Source organism: Gadus chalcogrammus, chromosome 21 (genome assembly GCF_026213295.1).
Source record: "Gadus chalcogrammus isolate NIFS_2021 chromosome 21, NIFS_Gcha_1.0, whole genome shotgun sequence".
NCBI classification, from domain to species: Eukaryota; Metazoa; Chordata; class Actinopteri; order Gadiformes; family Gadidae; genus Gadus; species Gadus chalcogrammus.
Window position 1 is genome coordinate 19,643,932 of NC_079432.1, and position 22,155 is coordinate 19,666,086.

General features: G+C 46.9%; 1 protein-coding gene across 2 annotated transcripts; it reads right to left on the reverse strand.

Annotated features, from left to right (window-relative positions):
- Positions 1 to 8,256: 8,256 nt before the first annotated feature.
- On the reverse strand, positions 8,257 to 13,455 carry LOC130374405 (uncharacterized). 2 transcript variants are annotated; one of them, XM_056581150.1, is made up of 6 exons: positions 12,668 to 13,455; positions 12,088 to 12,171; positions 11,580 to 11,636; positions 10,867 to 10,911; positions 10,416 to 10,590; positions 8,257 to 9,978 (listed from the first exon to the last, which is right to left on the reverse strand). In XM_056581150.1, the coding sequence occupies exons 5-6, from the start codon at positions 10,502 to 10,504 to the stop codon at positions 9,054 to 9,056; spliced, it is 1,014 nt and encodes a 337-aa protein (XP_056437125.1). In that variant the 5' UTR covers positions 10,505 to 10,590; positions 10,867 to 10,911; positions 11,580 to 11,636; positions 12,088 to 12,171; positions 12,668 to 13,455; the 3' UTR covers positions 8,257 to 9,053. The 2 variants fall into 2 exon arrangements, with proteins under 2 accessions (XP_056437125.1, XP_056437126.1); XM_056581151.1 differs by lacking the exons at positions 12,088 to 12,171; positions 12,668 to 13,455 and having other exon boundaries at positions 11,580 to 12,068.
- Positions 13,456 to 22,155: the final 8,700 nt, after the last annotated feature.

Below are 22,155 nucleotides of genomic sequence, written 5' to 3' on the forward strand. Positions count from 1 at the left end.
GCCTCCACAGGCTCAGACCAAGAGGCCAGCTTCCCAGACACGTCGCTCCACTTGGCGGTTTAACAGACAACGACAAAACAAAAAAAAGACCAAGCACCCTGTGTGCGTGTTTGTGTGTATGTGAAAGCTGAAGAAATAAACCGAGGTCGCTACATCTCTTTGCTGCTGCCTGCTGGCAGTCTCACTAGGCCGTCTGCATGTTTCACAAATAGAGTGTGGAGCAGTGGAGGCTTCTATAAGACTACAGGTGAAGCAGTGCTTCACCAAAAAAATGTTAAAAAATAAATAAACCAAAAATCTTACAACAATCCCATTTTCAGTGCTTTGAAACAGAAATACTCACGAAGACGAGCTGTTTTCCTGAAATCAATTATGTGAGTCACAACAGCGCCACTATTCCCATTGACTTCAATGTAAATCGAGTGAACCCCAGGCGGCTCGTGTTTATTTTCCGTTTCAATTGATCCTTATGGCAGATAAGTCCCACCCGTGAACCAGTGACCGATAGGGTAGAATTTTGCACTTCAGTCACTTGACACAACACTCTGGCCAGTCACCGCCTTCATTGGACAGCTATCGTGAACTGACTACGAGTGAAAGCAGAGGGCAGACCAAAACCTACTGTGAAAACCACACAGCTCGTTGGTGCTACGGTAAGGAGCATTTTAAATTGCTCCATGTATGACAAGGTAAACTGGCTAACAGGGAGTTGGCTGAAAAAACGCCTTTACTGTTGGCCCCGTGTCATGTTTAAAGCATGCAATTGTGGTGTAGAACAAAATAAAAAGAAAACAAAGTGCTTGCATGATATCGAGTTCCTGAACCCACGTGACCACCGGTGTTCGGAACGCCATTTTGTCAGTAAAATCAAGCGCCGCCCTTAAAGAGCTTCCTTAAAATGACCCGGCGCCGAAGCTTTCAAGCCATCGGAGTACTCATCTCACTTTAATTCGCATGACATCGAGCTCTATAGGCAAAAATTAAATAGGTTAAATATTACCGACCCATACAATGGCCCCGGGGTGCTTTTCAAAAGCATCTCCGCTGAAGAAGACGTCCCAGATCTGCAGTATCCGGATAGATATAACTACCTTCAGAGCAGCCACAAAGACAGACGTCAGAAAGCCTGCAGTGTCTCTAATAAGACAAATATGCTACCCAAAAGTCCCATAGTTTCACCAGTGAGGCTACCAGGTATTCATGAGCATAGAAGGATTAGGGTAAAACAGGGCATGCAGTGTGTAACTGCTCCTGTGTGTAAAATGGTCATTTCCAGATGGTGTACAATCAAATGAATGTGAAGTAGGTACAATAACAGGGAGGGTAAATCCAGGAAGTACTATTCTTAAAAAGCAGGAGTGTTAAACCAAGTAGGTAGTATCCTTTTGAAAGAGCAGGGCGGTACCAATGTGGGGTGGCATTACTATTGTCCAAAACTAATGTTATTGTTGTTTTCTTCAGTTGGGGATGTCAACACGAGGACTTGGCAAGGAAATACTATGAAATGCGTCATCGCCTCTCACACACGAATGTCATGGTAGGAACAGCTGGATTCAGGATTTCACCCCTGCATTGGGGCCTCACCTGATGGATACGTTTCCTGTAGCTGCTGTGGTTCAGGTGTCATAGAAATTAAGTGCCCATTTTCTGCAAAGGACCTTTCTGTTAATTAGGCAGTAAAGTGTTTTTCTGCACAGAAACCAGCACCAGCAGTGTAGGAGATTAACCGAGATATAAAACACTTAGACTAATTCAAGAGAGAGAGAGTAAAATGAAAACGAGGGGTCCGGAGCAAGAATTGACAAAAGACTTTATCGTGCAGCAAAACAACAACGACAACAGCCTGAGTGGGTTTGCAAAGTCACTGCCGTTCACAAACTGCGGCCTCTTTTTATACACACAAACAGAACAGCTTCTCCTTGAGGTGTCTGCCTCCATTCAGTCATAAATCCACTTTAACCTGAATGGTCAGAAAATAGACAACAAATGGTCTGCAAAGATAGCCCTGCTCCTTTTAGGGGGCTCCATGTGTTCTAAACCCAGACACCTAGGCACCGTGTGTTTCCACTAATATATATAAAAGACCTCATAATAATCACAGTTCACCATAGAATATAATCATTAATTTCTACCACACATCCCCCCTTGTTGGGGCCAATAAGGTTCCGACAAATTACTTGAATTATTGCTAAGCCTATATGCTACTAAGCCCTTGCCAAATTGACACCACATCTGGTCATCGGTAAAAACCTCAGAGCTTTGACAGGGATTTCAACCTGTTTTTAGGCCAAAAAGATTTACCAAATGCAGTGTATTATTAACACTCTAATCCCTACAAGTTGTTTCATATGTAATCATAAAACCTTTCTAATCATAATAACACAATATTCTATATTCATCATGCAACTATATCAAATGTGTATCTAGAATACCTACATAATAATCATAAACAGCATAATAATCAATAATCATTCAGCATGCATTGAAAATTGGCATTTCAAAAATATGTGACACCATATTATACATAAAAAATTGACATAACATACATTCAATAATGTGAAACATAATAAAAATTAAAAACTAAGATTGTCAACAAGCTTGCATGGATTTGAATAGCTCTGATTATCGTCATATACCGGTATACTATATAACGTGGGGGGTTTGGGCATCGTGGTTGTTGCTTCTGTTTGCAGCCACCAGCCCTGAAACCCATTAGTCCAATGTCCATTTGTTCACACTGTCTGAAATGGTTGTGGTTCACATGAGGGGTCTGATTCTCACATTCCGGTCTCCTCTCTAGTTTCACTCCAATCTATCTCCCCATAGAGCATCCTCTCCCAGTCACCCGACTCCTCTATGCCAGACACCATTTCATTGAATTAAATTGGATATGTAATTCACACTGATCTTTCCTATGCACATGTTCATAATTCTGGCGGAAGGTTAATGCACATAACGGTTGGTTATCCGACATAACAGTAAACACAAATTCATTAACTTGGTCTCGCGGTGGTATCTGAGTATATAAGACAGTTTTCCCTTTGTTGTCAATTAGTCCTGAATGATTTTGGGCCGGATTATCCTGTGTTCCTCTCTGGCTTTCTTCAGTAGGCCTACCACCCCCTAATTCCTGGCCCTTCCAGGTTTGTGTTGTCCCCGTGGTTTCATCCTTCCTCCGGGTCTGTGCTTGCGCCAGCGAAATCTGGCACAACCCGTAAAGGATCAGAAACAGGCTCCCCGTTTTCAACATCATCATGCTGCTGTATCTCTTGGCTCGACTGGATCTGGTCCTGGGGCAGCTGGTCAGCCCCACGTGTGTCTGCGTCTGGCTCCTCCTTCTCACGGTCGTCTCTGGCTTTGGGTTGAGCAGCTTTTGTGCAGTGGTTGAGATGATACCACGTGGCACTTCCTTCCACTTGGATGGCTGTTGGTGTTGCGCTGGTGACTTTGTATGGTCCTTCTCTCCTGGGCTAGTTCCACTTTCTCCTGAACATCCTAAGATACACTTGGTCACCTGGCTCCACCCCCCTTGGTGGCTCCTTCTCCAACTCTGGAACTCTGTCTTTCTCTTGTTGAAAAATAAGCCTGTGTATGCCAGTTAGTTGTCCCAAATAGCGTCTTAATTCAGTTTCCAATTGTTCTAATGGAGGTCCTTTATGAGGCCCTCGAATGACAGGTGAAGGCATGGGTCGACCCGTAAACATTTCATGCGGGGTTAGATGCGTCGTTCTGTTAGTTTTCATGCGATAACTCATTAGTGTCAGTCGTAGTGCATTAGTCTTTTAATTTAGTACTCTAATTTAATTTTGTTAATCTTTGTCTTAAGTGTCCGATTCCTCTCTGCACCATACCTTGTGGTTTGAGGAATGTAGACACAGCCTAATCTTTGTTTGACATGCAGATGTTAAATCACTTGTTTGAGTGTTTTCTGAATAAACGCAGCTCTATTGCCTGAGCTAATTTGTGACGGAATTCCAAACCTTGGCATGACTTCTCTAGTCAGAACCTTGATTACCGTAGCCGCACTTTGGTCTTCTGATGGGACTGCTTCTACCCATCTGTTGAACACTGTTTTTTTCCAAATATTTCACACTCATTTAGCTGGATGTTAATCATTATTTGCAAGTATGGTGAAGAAAAACCTTGTTTTCAAAATTTTTCCTAATTCTCCTCAATACCTCCCCCCTTGCGCAATGGTCAAAACCATACGCATTAAATGATAAACAAATCTAATAACGCCGTTGGTGCACCCAACGTCGAAAGTCTAACCTTAAGCATCAGTAAACTGAAACCAATCTTTTGGGAAGGGAAATCAAAACCAGTATGTCCAAATCCTAAGCCCAATATGGGTGGGTTTACCATCAGCCGCCCGAAACCACGCTGTTCCGAAGTCATGCACTAAACCGAAAAAACATACATGCATTAGTGGCCTTCTATGCCACAAAGGTAAAATAAAATGAAATAAAACGCGACACGCCCCGTTTCAAGACGACCTCTGCTGCCAGAGCTGACATATCTGACTCCTGTTCCCCCTCCACCTTTCATCAGCCAGCTTTTCCTATGATGGTTGCAGTCCGTCACTCCATGATCAGGTGAGCCAGTGCTCACAGTGACTCTGCCAAGTAATCGTGACTGTGCCTGATTTAGGTTGTCCCGGGCTTCAAGGTGGGATCTTACCCGTCGTTGGCTAACCAGCCTTCCATACTGGCTTATTGCAGGATGCCGTACCTGGGATACGATCAATCCCCACCTATGTGGTGGTATAGATCGCAAAGTGGAGGGATGGAGACAGAGTCTTCAGCCGCATCTGCCTCACGCAGCCATATGTGTGCGTCATGAATGCACATCAGTGCGACTATAAAACAAAAGATAATTTATCAGAGTTAAAATTATTAAAGTGTTGCAGCAGTATTAGTGGCATTTGAAGGTAAACCCACTACTTCCGAATCCAATTTGACAACATAGCATGTATGTCTCCTTCCCAGCAGATGTAGCGTCAATCCACCTATTGTCCTTAACTAGGGAGATGTGAAAGAAAACAAAAATCACAATATTAAAATTTGCATCTTCAATATTGGGCGACTCACTTTTGTCTTAACCGTTACTCAAAATCACAATTCTCTTCATAATCCTACCCGATTGCCCTTCACTATCTATTTAAATTGGACAACCTAATTAAACCTTTTATTCTACCTATTTATTTTAAATGACATTTGTCATTGTGGATAACCTAAATTAGAAATTTGGATAACGTGCTATCATACTTATTTGATCTAATTTTTAAGTATTGCCGATTGTTTTTTTCTAAATTATAAGATTGCTTTTAATAAATTGTCTATTACTTATCATAATCTCGAAGGAAATATTTTATTTGTGTTGTTATCTTGGCACCTAGACCTCGTCAGGTCCAAGCACCAAAATAACATCCACCTATCCACGCAGAGTCCATGGGTTGGGTCCGCTCCTCGTTTGATGAGTCACTTTACCCTGGCGCCATTGAACCCATTGACTCCTGTGGAGTGTGGTGTGCAGACAATTTTTAACGCTAATTGCTCATGTTTGAGTCTAAATAATTATTCCTAAATCCTGTAATCACCATTTAACTTGCTCAGGGACACATCAACACTCAGCTAGGAGAGATGGGGATCGAACCAGCAACCCTTCGGTTACTAGACAACTGCTCTACCTCCTGAGCTAAACGACCCCAGCCACCTCTCTGCTGATTTATTACCTCCGGGTCGGTCCGTGTCCGCCCTTTTTGCTGTCATTACATTCCTCTCCCTTCTCCAAACACCTTCCCTCTCCGATCCAACCCGTTGTCTCACCAGTGCTCTGTGTACCAAGATGTAATGATCTATACCACATGGTGTTCCGACGCGATGCAAAGTCTCCAAGAGCCACAGAATCACCAATCCCAGTGGTGGTTCTACGTTTTTTCTAAAACAGTGGACAAGGGTTACATTCAGGAACCAATTACAGAGTACATCCAAACGCACAAATAATCTATTAAGCACAATGCAAATTCAATCTCTTTCTCTCTGTTGTCTCTCTGTAATGTTCGCCATCTCTCTCCTTCCTCTAAGAACAAAGCTAGTACTAACTTTTCCCTGTCCCTCTTTGCTGAGGCCGTTTTTCCACTTCTGTTATCTATGAAGTTCCTTATCACTACCTCCATGTCCCGATACATTATTGGATCAAAAGTCCCTCCCATGGGCCATATAGTACCTGCTGCTTCTGTCCTTTCTTCCCAATTCTCAGAGATCTTTTTCATCTCACCTTTGAGCAATAGACGGTCTCTACTCAAAATCTCTACCGCTGTTGGTGCCATTTTTAATTATTACTTTATTACTTTATTTATCTATTCTGAAGTACAGTATTTATTAATAAAATGTATTTGAGTTTATTCTACTAGTTATTTTTATACTTTACTATCTCTAAGCTACAAATGTGAACTCTTCCCAAGCGCTCGTCTCCCTCCCGAAGGTTGGCATGTGGCCCCCACCCTTCACTGTTATCTTTAACCCCGGCCTGCAGGCTCCTGCTCGTCCCCTGTGTGTTTGCTCGTGCACGTGCAGTTAGAGTCAGCGCGACGATGTCAAAGAAGATTTACACATTTATTCAGTACTTCAACAAATTAACTATTCTCTATCCGTCTAATTTATTTATGATTATCAACTACTTTAAACAAATTAACTATTCTCTGTCCGCCTAATTTATTTATGACAGAATCAACAACAACAAAAATGAACCGGGTCGTAAAAACCTCCGAGGTAACTTAATCCTAACACGACTTAAATACAGACAATAAGCCGGTTCATACAATTTCTTTATCTTATATTGAAAAATGTCCGAATTGTTTGTAATTAATTACAAATAAAAAGTTGACCGAGTGTAGAAACTGGCCTTTTGATTAAAATATGAACGGTCGGATGGTACTCCAAACAACAAGCCTATTCTTCCAAAACAATGGCTGAATACATAAACACTCGACCAGATCAAAAACAGACAAGAAACTCCTCAAAATACCAACTCATGCGGTACTCCAATCAAGAAACTTATCTATTCAAAAGCGCGAGAGTCTGCTTTCTCAAAAATGCCAACATCGGAACTAGAAATTCACCAGTCGACATCCCAAGCAAACCTCTAAAATAAAAATGAATTCATCAACGGCAATGAATTCCAACAGACAAGAAACTTATCTATTCAAAAGTGCGAGAATCTGCTTTCTCAAAAATGCCAACATCGGAACTAGAAATTCACCAGTCGACATCCCAAGCAAACCTCTAAAATAAAAATGAATTCATCAACGGCAATGAATTCCAACTCAACTCTCTGTGATACTCTCAAACATCCAACAGGCACTTCAATCGACCTGCGGACCTGTTACTGTCCTATTGGAACTTTCCCACTAATTCGATCCTCTAGAATACAGCCACAGGACTTTATAATAGGTCTATTTGACCATAACCTCAAAACTTAAAATAACAACAACTCGTATCAAAAATAGGGATTCACACAGCGTCTGGGTCATTTAGAACCACAGAGCGCGAATGGCCAATGTGCGCGCGCACGTCAATCTCTCCCGGAGCCCCCGTATCTCTCACTCGCTCATTTATCTATAATTTTGGTTCGTTTGATCGAAGAGACACTTTACCTGCTGCTCGGCGTTCAGACGGGGCAAGAACAGATCAAACGACTCTATCCTATATATGGCAAGACAACTTACCCTTGAGCTCTGGTCGTATGATCCGTTCGCGTCCCGTCCTCTGGCCCGGCAGCTGACGAGTCCCTATTTCCTCCTGGTCGTGACGCCAAATATGTAGGAGATTAACCGAGATATAAAACACTTAGACTAATTCAAGAGAGAGAGAGTAAAATGAAAACGAGGGGTCCGGAGCAAGAATTGACAAAAGACTTTATCGTGCAGCAAAACAACAACGACAACAGCCTGAGTGGGTTTGCAAAGTCACTGCCGTTCACAAACTGCGGCCTCTTTTTATACACACAAACAGAACAGCTTCTCCTTGAGGTGTCTGCCTCCATTCAGTCATAAATCCACTTTAACCTGAATGGTCAGAAAATAGACAACAAATGGTCTGCAAAGATAGCCCTGCTCCTTTTAGGGGGGCTCCATGTGTTCTAAACCCAGACACCTAGGCACCGTGTGTTTTCCACTAATATATATAAAAGACCTCATAATAATCACAGTTCACCATAGAATATAATCATTAATTTCTACCACAGCAGCAGCAGCATTTGCTGATCATAGTCAACAACAGTGGTGCTACTGCCCTGAGCCAGAAGCAGGGAACATGGTGGTCTGTGCGTCAGGTTTTTGTTCAGTTAAAAAGTTTCACCAGACCTGCCTTCGCATGAAAAGGGTCCCAAAACAGTGGGTATGTCCCATCTGCCGAAAAGTGATCAATGCCCAAAGAAGAAAACCTTAGTGAGGAGACTGTGAAATGAGTTGTTTGTAGTAGCTGATACTGTACTGTTATTTATGAATAAACAGTGGTTAAACCAATATTGTTCTCTTCCCCATAATTTGTATTAGATATCTGTAGCAATCAGGGATATGAAACATGGGTGGGTCATTCATATAAAACACACCAGAACAAATATCTGTTTGGGTGGAACTCAAGTTAGAATGGGTGGATGTGCAGCTTGATCTGCAAAGAGAAACGATGTGATCGCATCAGAATAGCGAGTGATTAAAAATAATGTCACGACAAGCAAGCAAGAAGTGTGAGTCACAAAGGTTTATTTGCTGGTTGAGCACATCTGTAGCCAGTCACATCAGTTCAATTTACTGTAAATCCCCATCACTGGAAGGACACCACAGATTCAGACACATTTGTAAGTGCACAACACACGCTCACCATCTTGTCAAGGTAGGCCACATCATTTTCCCTGTCTATGTCCGTGAAACATATGGGGACAGTGCTTTGCAAGACTGTGTACTTTTGACGGAGAACTCCTATCACTCTTTCAATATGTATCCTAAGAGAGGCTAGACGTCTGGTGTTCTCCAAGTCAGCAGGATCTAACTGCTTCTATCCACGAGTAAATGCTGGAATTTTTAATTCAGCTTGGCATCTCTCAATGGACTCTTTAACCAGACAACCTCTGTCCGCTAAAACTACGTCCCCTGGGAGCAAATGAGATAAAAAGTGACTTTGTTCTGTGATAAACGTATCACTTGTGCGACCTCCCCATCCAGCGGAAATGAAACAAATGGAACCTCGAGGGCAAATTGCAATTAAATATTTCATTGTGTGGTGTGATTTGTATGATGAGTAACACTGAGCACTGGCTAGCAATCTACTGGGTTTCTCTAGAAATATTTCAAAACAATCTATAATGCAAACTGTCTTTTCAAAGCTACGGTTTCGAAATGCATATGGAAGAGATTTTCTTAAGTATTCTCTGTCAGGCCACAACACCAGACTTGGCACCAGTCTACAATGCATCACACTAATGCAGTGTTTGAAGAGCTTTGAAACAGTGGTTGAGTCAATGTCAAAATAAAAAGCCCAAAACTCAAAGGACAAGTTCATTCTAAGCTTAATTAAAGTTAACATGTACTGCTGAAAACATGTTAAACTAGATTTAAGTGGGAGAAAAGGAGCCACAATATGAAAAATTGTCATGAGAATGGAGAATGCTGATAAACCAGTGAGAGTATGAACCCTTTTATCATCGTTATGCAAGCTCATCTCATTCAGTGTAGTCCTATTCATTTTTTCCTTCAACAACATATTTTCAGTCCTCAGAGCTTGGCATTCTTGCTCAAGAGATTGGACGCGTTTACCACAGGTTTCAGTGGTGCATGGTGGGGTTGCTGGATCCTCCTCATGGAGAACAGGCTGGACATCGTTTCCAGGTTCTTCATGGGTAGATTCCTTCAAAGGCTCTGTGGTGGGACTTTGCTCTGCAGTAGGATCCTTGTTGCAGTCTTGGGGACAATCTGTTGATGCTCTGGTGAAAACAAAAGTAGTATAAACTGTCACTACTGATGACAGTTTGTCATTCTTTTGTCAGTCACTCTCTGTTTTCTGCAGTATACTAGCTTTCGTTAGTAAGAAAGTAAGTAAATTGTATTTGTATAGCACATTTACATCCAAAAGTGCTTTATAGTCGGTATATGATAAATAAACAATGTAATAAAATAAATGAATAGAAAGACAATGACAGGGATATTGACAATGACAGTGACAATCACATGCATAGTCAGTGGCTGCCAAATGCAAGTCGGTATAGGTGTGTGATGATTTCAGCCCAGTCACAGATGTTATGTTTTTTAGCTCATTGGGTGTTATTAAACCTACAATGAATTGTACAAAAAAAAATTGGTTTATAATTTTCCCAAGTCCATGGAAGTGGGGTTGACCAGGTTAAGGAACTTAAATATTCACCTGGGAGGGATGGCTTTCGCAGATAGCTTTGTCTGCTCCATCTTCTGTAGCTTTGCTCCCTGTCGTCTGTTGAAAACCTCCAGTCTCATTTTTCTTTTCCTCTTCTCTGGAGATGGAACGTAGTTGAAAAGAGATGGAACAAAGTCCGGACTCAAGGGATTATCACTCCTTCTCCCTACAAAATAAATAGAAACATTTCAGCGTCGAACTTGGGTTTGTTTACTACTACGTTAGCACTTGCTAGCTTAGCAGCATAAAAAACAGGACATTGTCAGCCCCACGAAATGCATGCTATAAATCAACTAGCTATGTGTGTGTGTGTGTGTGTGTGTGTGTGTGTGTGTGTGTGTGTGTGTGTGTGTGTGTGTGTGTGTGTGTGTGTGTGTGTGTGTGTGTGTGTGTGTGTGTGTGTGTGTGTGTGTGTGTGGGTGGGTGGTGAGGGGGTACTTACAGGGGGGCCGGGAAGTCCAGGTTGGCCTTTCATTCCCATCATTCCCTGGAGATAGAGGAAAGAAATCAAAGGTCAAACAACAGCAATGTCCAACACCAGTGGCTGTGCATGTTGTGGGCTGTGAGTAAGATATGCCGCTGAGGACAGAATGCTATACAACAGAAAGGGTTTTGTGTTATAAAACCACACTTACAGTAGTCCAGAAATGTGTGGAAGTATTTCTTTGACGATGAGTCCATTGACTGGACTGAAAGCTAAGGTGAGAATGCATGCCATAAAGTGGCATAAATCCCAGAACTCCATGGGAATAATCCATGGATTGGGAATGACAGTGAACACTGTAGCGGAAACCTATTTGACAGGTGTGCTCTGACATGGAAAGGTCTTCAGACTTCGATGGGTTCTTAGTGGTAGTTCTGTGTGGTGATGTGTATGTGTGAATACATAGTGTTATTGTTGGAGAGTTACCACAAAACTGCAGGTGTGTGTGTCTCAGAGTTTGTGCATGTGTGTGTGTGTGTGTGTGTGTGTGTGTGTGTGTGTGTGTGTGTGTGTGTGTGTGTGTGTGTGTGTGTGTGTCTGAGTTTGTATGTGTGGGTGTGTGTGTGTGTGTGTGTGTCTGAGTTTGTATGTGTGTGTGTGTGTGTGTGTGTGTGTGTGTGTGTGTGTGTGTGTGTGTGTGTGTGTGTGTGTGTGTGTGTGTGTGTGTTCACCATGGGGCCGGGACCAATATCAGCGCCTTTGTTGTGATCATACTGAGCAGCAAAGTTCTGTTGGAGTGAAAAATAAAAACCAGAATAAGAGACAAAATATACATATAAAAATTCATACAATACAATATACTTATTTTCTAAATCATAGGTTATTGTCTGTTCCATTGCTATAATTGTGCCAGAATTTGGGTCAGGTGAGTTTAAGGGCTTGATCGTTTATCAAACAGATGAACAGCAAATCAGCATCTTCCTGTAGCTTCTATACCTTACGGTTACAATAGGATATACCAGCCGGTTAACCTTATTTACTGAGAGGCCTTCATCAACATTCAGTTCCCCCACCTAGGAACACTTTAGAACCAACATCCATCTTCAGTTCCCCCACCCAGCAGCACTTTAGAACCAACATCCACCTTCAGTCCCCCACACAGTCACATTTTAGAACCAACATCCACCTTCAGTCCCCCCACCCAGCAGTTGACCAAGTCGGCCCCTATAGGATACTTACTCTGCCGAGGCCAGGGGGTCCTGGGGGCCCAGCAGGGCCGGGGTTGCCAGGTCTGCCGTCCCTCCCGTCAGGGCCCTGGGGTCCCTGTGGAGGAAGGCCTTGGGTTAGTCTCCGTTGATTACCACTGATTGACACACAGCCACCGTGTCTGCTGGGACGCTGCCAGAGTCCCAGCTCTGTTCGGCTGTGGAGCTCGGTTTGGTCTCAACTTGAATAAAAGCGTCATGTCCTTTTACTAAATTGTTTTATTATTGTTAATAAAGTTTAGAAAAGATAAATATGAATTTGTTCTGGATATGTGAGCCAAAGTCAGAAAAAAATAATATACAACAAATATTTGTAGTTCAGGTTATTTTCAGCCGTCGTGCAGCAGAGATTGGTCCATTATTATTTGTTATATTATCACGGCGGAGGGCTTTAGGCTGTGCCTGATGTAAACAAAGGGGTGTGGCCTATTCAAGTTGAAAGGTCAATCGGCGTCATCATATATCAACCCGATAAACTTCATGAAAGTTTCTATCCAGCAAACATGGCATTGTCATGCATCTTGTCATAATTAATGAGTTTGATAGTGGCTTACCCTTTCACCTCTTGGTCCTTTCGGGCCCTGAGGAATATAAGTAAACAATTGATGAGTCAGAGGCAGACATTATTTAAACAGTGAGGCAAGTTCACGTAAAAAAAGGAAGGTAGACTTAAACTTAACATATCTAAAATCTAAAACCTAAAAGAAGCTGGGCTACAATCGCTGGGGGATGAATAGGTGCATGTGGACAAACTGTGCATGTGAACTGCACAGCCAAAGCACCATTCAGGTGGGAACATATTTCAGTCCTCTTCATTGAACCTGGCCTTTGGCTAGAGCTGATGCCTACAATGTCTGCCCTGAGCTATGCTACGCATTATCACATACACCACACTCAAAGGGCTAAATGACACATCCAACCAGGGTTTGATTGCTCACTTTGAATCTTCCCTGAGTAGAAATAGAAGCTAAATAAATAGTGTTATTTATTTCTTTGTGTCATTTAACTGTGCTGGCTGTATCATGCACTGTTCAGCATTGCTGTTCATCTATCTCATTGCACATCAACCCATTAACATGCAGGGGATTTATGATGCTGTACATGTCCATGCAGAAGCACAGCCTCATAAAGCTGCTCCCAGATCACTGTGCACACTGTAGTATTAAACTGATCCGAAACCACAATCAGGGGCGTATCAAGCTTTCCAAAAGTGGGGGTGTTCTGGAATAGGCGAAGAAATAATCATTCCAAATAGCGATGATCAATTATATGAACTTTTACATACATCTAGGCCTACAAAATGGAAGAAATGCGAGCAGATACACTGTGTGTGTGTGTGTGTATGACTCATTGTGTGTTTGTTTGATACACGCACACACACACACACACACACACACACACACACACACACACACACACACACACACACACACACACACACACACACACACACACTGTGTGATAAAGCTGAAAGGAGCTTCAGCAGCCTCTGAAGGCTGAAAACATGGATGCGAAGTACAATGACACAAACATGTCTCAACAGTGTAACCGTGTGTTATGTTCAAAAGCACAAGCTGGATCTGTTGGACAGGAAAATGATTGCAGAACAATTAGTTTGTCATAATGAGCAGAGACAAAACACATTTGTAAAGCCACTTGAGGCTGTTGCATGAATGTTCAATAACTGTAGCTCTAATGACATTTGGCTAGAGCGTTTGTTACTTGTATGTAGTGATGTTATTATGTAGTGACACACAGAGTGCAGGCTGTCAAACCAGTGGTCAAGTTCAACTTCAAATGTTCTCCATTTCATGCTGAGACCTATCTATGATCTATGTATAATGTTGGGCTTATGTGTTTATGGTGTGGTATTACTGATTATACAGTAGCCTAACTGAAAATAAAACGTGTCTGATCGAATGGAACGCACTTGCATGCTTCTAATGTTCTAAGAAAACAAGATGAACCCTTGACACACACTGTTGAGGACATTTCACGTTCAAGTGTGCTGAGAAAGCGAATCGCACAATTCTCCGGATTTTCGTGTATCACAGCATTCATTCACATTCATTAAACCAGTAGGCCTAAGTTGATTGCTGTGACACATACTTTGTGTATATTTTCAGTGATACACCTTGTAGATTGAAGTGCGTTTTCTCAAGGTTTGAAAATGACGAATCGCACGAGGATCTCTACTCTCCGTAAAGGCTACCTGTAGCCCTAGTCAAACCTGTGCATCCCAACCGCGGTAGCACTCGAAACAGATAGCCTATAGCTTGCAACTTGCAAGCACGTCAGTGTCTGCAGAGGGAGAGAAGTCAACTTACTTGTTTTCTCTTGAAAAAGCCGTCTATAGTCCCCTGTCTTTTTCTTTTAGTTTTCGGCATCATTGGCTATATTGCACGAAAAAATAAAACAGTTTTAAAACTAAAGTAGGCTTAGTTCTGTTGGGCAAAATAACCTGCTGAGCACATCACATGTACATTATAAATATAGCTAACTCCTACCCCAGCCTGATCAGCACATCACATGGCAGTCACCTTACAATAGTCAACTCTTAACGCCTGATGAGCACAACACATGGCAGTCACATTCAACTTTTAAACACATAACACACACATGATAACATAGTCAGGTCGAGGCCAGAGCTAAGGCCCCATTTCTCCGCCAGGCAAATGGTAAACACTCAGACAATGCACTGTTTCATCCTCAGAACGGGAGGGCCACAATCAGGAGACTCTTTGAGGCGCTCCCCCATCAGGAAGAACACGAGGAGATACACTAGGGCCTGAGAGCCAAGGTCACGCAAAGCACTGTTTCATCCTCAGAACGGGAGGGCCACAATCAGGAGACTCTTTGAGGCGCTCCCCCATCAGGAAGAACACGAGGAGATACACTAGGGCCTGAGAGCCAAGGTCACGCAAAGCACTGTTTCATCCTCAGAACGGGAGGGCCACAATCAGGAGACTCTTTGAGGCGCTCCCCCATCAGGAAGAACACGAGGAGACACACTAGGGCCTGAGAGCCAAGGTCACGCAAAGACACACAGAACCACATACGTCTCAAACGCACACACCTCACCAAGAGGAAGATACAGCATAAAACTGTATCACACAGACACTTCTGCCCCTTCTTCTGAAGCAGACCTTCCACGGAGGCGAAGCTCTGGACGAACCATCAGCGCTGATTAGGGACTTAGACATATTCGATTTCTCACGCTTTATGACTCTGTATAACCGTTGCCACTTTACTTAATAAATCCAAGGTCCTCGTGCCGATAGACTTTATTACCTCTCCGTCTCATTTTATCTGATCCAGTAACTAGACAGACCGTTTTTCCCTTCAATTTGGTGACCTCCGACGTGATTTTTTCTGAATTGAACACGCAACTGGGAAACGAGAGACGGAGAGCGGCACGACCTCGGGACCCCGGAGCACCGGACCGATTCCTGCAGTCTCACCTCGCGGCCGCCCAACAAAAGGTAGGCAGAACCTGTTGATAAAATCCAAACTCTGCATAGTTATATAGGAACCACATTAGGAGGTGAGACTGTGAGAGCGGTTCGCTACGGGATATCTCGTGGGGACGAATAGAGTTGCATTCCAGCATTTCCCCATAAACCCGATTAACCCTGAACGCGTGACACATCGAATATCGGCTCGTTGCATGGTGAAAGAATACCCTCGAGACCATAGGGCCTATAAGAATCGGTCATAGTGATACAAGACTACCGATGGCCGAATAATGTATGCCTGGGCCAAGAGTGGAGCCCAGAGGGATGCCTGGGCCGCGGGTGGAACCCAGAGGGAATGAGAAGGGCCTATAAGAATCGGTCATAGTGATACAAGACTACCGATGGCCGAATAATGTATGCCTGGGCCAAGAGTGGAGCCCAGAGGGATGCCTGGGCCGCGGGTGGAACCCAGAGGGAATGAGAAGGGCCTATAAGAATCGGTCATAGTGATACAAGACTACCGATGGCCGAATAATGTATGCCTGGGCCAAGAGTGGAGCCCAGAGGGATGCCTGGGCCGCGGGTGGAACCCAGAGGGAATGAGAAGGGCCTATAAGAATCGGTCATAGTGATACAAGACTACCGATGGCCGAATATTGTATGCCTGGGCCAAGAGTGGAGCCCAGAGGGATGCCTGGGCCGCGGGTGGAACCCAGAGGGAATGAGAAGGGCCTATAAGAATCGGTCATAGTGATACAAGACTACCGATGGCCGAATATTGTATGCCTGGGCCAAGAGTGGAGCCCAGAGGGATGCCTGGGCCGCGGGTGGAACCCAGAGGGAATGAGAAGGGCCTATAAGAATCGGTCATAGTGATACAAGACTACCGATGGCCGAATATTGTATGCCTGGGCCAAGAGTGGAGCCCAGAGGGATGCCTGGGCCGCGGGTGGAACCCAGAGGGAATGAGAAGAAAAAACTAGGGCCTATAAGAATCGGTCATAGTGATACAAGACTACCGATGGCCGAATAATGTATGCCTGGGCCAAGAGTGGAGCCCAGAGGGATGCCTGGGCCGCGGGTGGAACCCAGAGGGAATGAGAAGGGCCTATAAGAATCGGTCATAGTGATACAAGACTACCGATGGCCAGGTAATGAATGTGTATTAAATAATTCTATGTGGTAAGAAGGTTAGAGTCCCTTTGCAGAGGAAACCGTATGCCTGGGCACGAGTGACACACAGAGAGACAGTGTGTGTATGCGTGAGAGAGGCTGTGTGTGTGTGTGTAAGAGGCCCAGAGAGATTGAGACGGAGAGACTGTGTGTGTGTGTGTGTGTGTGTGAGAGGCCCAGAGAGATTGAGACAGAGAGACTGTGTGTGTGTGTGTGTGTGTGTAAGAGGCCCAGAGAGAGAGAAAGAAAGAGAACGAGCGTATTTGTGAGCCGGTTAAATATAGAAATAAATCAATTAATGATAACCCGGCTATGTGTGCAACGCTTGCCTGCTTTGTTATGCCCAACGCTATTTTGCCGTGTCTGATGATTGTGGGTGCGGGACACAGAATGAGAAGTCTGTTGATATGTGTCTGTGTACGTCTGCGCGAAAGAGAGAATCTGTGAGTGAATCAGTGAGTGTATGCGTGGTCCGCTCTATCTTCGCCCGTTAAAACGGGTAAAGGAAAGAATAGATAGATTGATAATAATGAATAATGTCTCTCTGACGTATTGCTTCGGTCTATGGCTTAACCTGCGGAAATAGATAAATTGACAATGATAGATAACCTTTTACTGTGTTGCTTCAAGTTACTGTTTGACCCGTTAAAACTAAAACCTAGATAAGTTGACAAGGATAAATGATATCTCTTTTACTGTGTTTCTTTGAATTACTGCTGGACCTGTCGCATAGATAAACTACGATACTAAACCACATCTCTTTGCCGCGTTGGTTGACTGTTTAGTCTGTTGAAGCAGATTAATCAATAAGGATAGATAACGATTATTGGCTATAAGGAATATCTGGATGTATTGAATAACGTCTCTAGGCCTTGTTGTTGTTTTTTGCTTCCCCCCCCTGTTTTTTCCTCCTTTTTTCTCGTTCTCCTCCTCCAAGAGTGACAAGGGTTACCCCCCAGTCTCTCATCCGCTCTTGTGTGTTAAGACAGGTCACACAGAGTTATAGCACCACGGCCGCCATTTTTTGAGTTCTCTCACTCAGTCCCAAGCCACACCTCCCCCTCCGCCAAATCTGGACCACTCCAACCCTACCCTTCCTCAACTACACCGCCCCCTGTTGGACCACTCCAACTCTGCCCTTCCCCAACTACAGCGCCCCCTGCTGGACCACTCCAGCCCTACCCTTCCTCAACTACACCGCCCCCTGCTGGACCACTCCAGCCCTACCTCAACTACACCGCCCCCTGCTGGACCACTCCAACCCTACCCTTCCTCAACTACACCGCCCCCTGTTGGACCACTCCAACTCTGCCCTTCCCCAACTACAGCGCCCCCTGCTGGACCACTCCAGCCCTACCCTTCCTCAACTACACCGCCCCCTGCTGGACCACTCCAGCCCTACCTCAACTACACCGCCCCCTGCTGGACCACTCCAGCCCTACCCTTCCTCAACTACACCGCCCCCTGCTGGACCACTCCAGCCCTACCCTTCCTCAACTACACCGCCCCCTGCTGGACCACTCCAGCCCTACCTCAACTACACCGCCCCCTGTTGGACCACTCCAACTCTGCCCTTCCCCAACTACAGCGCCCCCTGCTGGACCACTCCAGCCCTACCCTTCCTCAACTACACCGCCCCCTGCTGGACCACTCCAGCCCTACCTCAACTACACCGCCCCCTGCTGGACCACTCCAACCCTACCCTTCCTCAACTACACCGCCCCCTGTTGGACCACTCCAACTCTGCCCTTCCCCAACTACAGCGCCCCCTGCTGGACCACTCCAGCCCTACCCTTCCTCAACTACACCGCCCCCTGCTGGACCACTCCAGCCCTACCTCAACTACACCGCCCCCTGCTGGACCACTCCAACCCTACCCTTCCTCAACTACACCGCCCCCTGTTGGACCACTCCAACTCTGCCCTTCCCCAACTACAGCGCCCCCTGCTGGACCACTCCAGCCCTACCCTTCCTCAACTACACCGCCCCCTGCTGGACCACTCCAGCCCTACCCTTCCTCAACTACACCGCCCCCTGCTGGACCACTCCAGCCCTACCTCAACTACACCGCCCCCTGCTGGACCACTCCAACCCTACCCTTCCTCAACTACACCGCCCCCTGTTGGACCACTCCAACTCTGCCCTTCCCCAACTACAGCGCCCCCTGCTGGACCACTCCAGCCCTACCCTTCCTCAACTACACCGCCCCCTGCTGGACCACTCCAACCCTACCCTTCCTCAACTACACCGCCCCCTGCTGGACCACTCCAACTCTGCCCTTCCCCAACTACAGCGCCCCCTACTGGACCACTCCAGCCCTACCCTTCCTCAACTACACCGCCCCCTACTGGACCACTCCAGCCCTACCCTTCCTCAACTACACCGCCCCCTGCTGGACCACTCCAGCCCTACCTCAACTACACCGCCCCCTGCTGGACCACTCCAACCCTACCCTTCCTCAACTACACCGCCCCCTGTTGGACCACTCCAACTCTGCCCTTCCCCAACTACAGCGCCCCCTGCTGGACCACTCCAGCCCTACCCTTCCTCAACTACACCGCCCCCTGCTGGACCACTCCAACCCTACCCTTCCTCAACTACACCGCCCCCTGCCGGACCACTCCAACTCTGCCCTTCCCCAACTACAGCGCCCCCTGCTGGACCACTCCAACCCTACCCTTCCTCAACTACACCGCCCCCTGCTGGACCACTCCAACTCTGCCCTTCCCCAACTACAGCGCCCCCTGCTGGACCACTCCAGCCCTACCCTTCCTCAACTACACCGCCCCCCTGCTGGACCACCCCAACCCTACCCTTCCTCAACTACAGCGCCCCCTGCTGGACCACTCCGACTCTGCCCTTCCCCAACTACAGCGCCCACTGCTGGACAACAACAACCCTGCCCTTCCCCAACTACATCGCCTCCAATAGACAGCATCAATACCAATCCAACCCCGACCCTCGATCACCCCCTGTTAGAAGAATTATCCCAGTTACTAATAAAGCTAAAAAGACAAACCTCCCCGCATCCGGCCTTCAGTGCAAAGGCGTCCACAACCCCGACCACCCCCATACCAGGCTGTTGTAAGAAGAAGCGGCGAACGCGCCCACGATGTCGGACGAGCGACGAAGAGCCCCCGGAGAGGATTGGCAAGACGAACCCCAGAGAAGCCAAGACAGAGAGCGATTCTCAGCCTCCCGGCCAGCTGACAGCCACTCACCCCCACCCTCCCCGGAGAGGGCTCACCTACCCATGCCGAGATTGTTCTGTCCCCTAGAATCGACAACACCAGTTCAGTCCCAGCCAAAAGCCCCCGCCTCATACACCTTACCTTCCCCATTAATGACCCCCTCCCAGTTCAGCCCTGACCCAGATCACTTAAGGGACCCCCGTACCAATAAGAGCGAGCCCCGCCGCCCCCGGCCAGGTATACAAGAGGCTTTTATGGCACCTCTATTGATAGGTGCGGAGGGAAGAGCAGCATACACACCATGGAGCCACCGGGACATGGCCAACCTGGTCGCCCGCTTGCCAACGCTCACGGCAGGAGCCTCGGCCTGGATCAGAAGATTTGAAACTGAGACGTCTGGCGATCTCCTGACCCTGGGAGACATACGAGCCATCATCGGCAGGGCACATGGTGCCGGACGAATCATTGAACTGGAGACACTGACCAAGACTGAGGCCCTACCTGACAACACCCCCTTCGAAGCTTACCGAAACCTCTTCTGGGAGAGTCTCAGGGCGCTCTTCCCAGCCGACGCAGGCAGAGTGGGAATCTCCGGCCTGACCATCAAACCTGAAGAATCTATCTTTCAGTACATAGAAAGGGCTGAAGGATTGTGGACGGATAATAATGACTGTCCCCCACACAGTAGCAAACTGGCGACACAGACATTCCAGCGGGCAATAATACAGGGACTGCCACCCACGGTCCAGAGGAGACTGAAGACAGTGGTGGCACTGCACTCCAAGCCCCGGACGGAATGGGTGGCTCACCTTAATCACCACCACCGACTCGAGGAAGACAAACGACTTGAAAAGGATGATGATACGAGGAATTGAAGAAGCAACTCGTGAGGATGCAGATCAAGGAGCTAGCCGAGAAATCCCAGCTGCACAACAGACCAAGGACGACATGGGGACCCATGAGTATGATGCCTGTAGCGGCCCCACTGCCGACACCCCCAACGCCCCCAGCCCCGACGCCTACCCCACCAATAACACCAGCACCAATGCCCCTATCATGCGCAATGTATCAGATACCGGCGTGTCAAGGGCCCCCGCCACCTGGATGGCTGCAGCCGGGATACCAACCCACCAATTACCCTGGGTACACAATGGCCGCCCCGGTGCCGGCGCCCGCACCACCCCTGTTACAATACCAGCAACCACCCAGCGCCGAGAACTGGACACCCTCCTCCTCAAGCTACAGCCAAGCCCAGGCCCCCGAAACCAGGTTACCACCACCAGAGCGAGCCCAGCCGAAAGCAGAAAGGATACGGACGCGAATCGGCGCCCCTGGCGCCAGCGCATTGGACCTGGCCTCCTTCCGGGTCAACCTATCGTCCCTGATAGACGGGGAGCCATACCCGAGGAGCATGAGCGACTTCCTGATATACCTTGGCGAGATGCAAGAACACGCCGGTCCTTATGAGAAGAGCTGCTGGATCGCACAAGGATGCACTCAGGACGAATCCGAAATCTACCGCTACTCAGATGGCAAACCGGCACTCAGCTCCCGAGCTCTCTCTCTCATGGCTCGGTCACACCACTCCCGCACCCACCAGGGCACCACCGCGACAATGGAGACAATCCGGCGAGACTGGTGGCACCCCGAAATGAAAGCCAGCATCCAGGAAGTGATCAAAGACTGTCACGCCTGCCAAGTACAGAACCCACGCCCAGCCCACATTCTCCCCCCAGGGGCCCGGTACTAGACCATTATGATGAAGCCCTCTTAGAATATGTACAGGCCCTGACCCTTGCCTCCCGAGCCTTGTACACACAGGTCACCTCCCTCCCGACCCCCGCAGATCCCAACCCCGTCCTCGTTAATCCCGGGGACTGGGTCTGGGTCAAGGTCCACAAGAGACACTGCCTTCAGCCACGGTGGGAAGGCCCCTATGAGGTACGTCTGGCCACCCCCTTCTTTGTCTCCCTTTCAGGAAGGAGCGGCGCCCGCTGGCACCACCTGTCTACCACCCGCAAGGCCGACAACCCGCATGACCGCACCTTGGCTACCGTTCAACGCGACCTCGCCCGGCTGCACCATGAGGCCACCACTGACGCCGCAGGAGGCCCGGACCAATAGACGATGCATCATCGGCATGGTAGGAATAACCGGGGCCATGATGGGTTTCTTCATCCTGTGGGGAGTGGACTTCCATACGGCCATCCCGGGGAGGTCCCC

What these genes read in the sequence shown, in the direction of transcription:
- LOC130374405 (XM_056581150.1), bottom strand. Translation starts at nt 10,504, where the DNA reads ATGAGACTGGAGGTTTTCAACAGACGACAGGGAGCAAAGCTACAGAAG. An exon ending in GCGAAAGCCATCCCTCCCAG is followed by an intron (nt 9,979 to 10,415) that starts GTGAATATTTAA and finishes TGTTTTCACCAG; the next exon opens with AGCATCAACAGATTGTCCCC.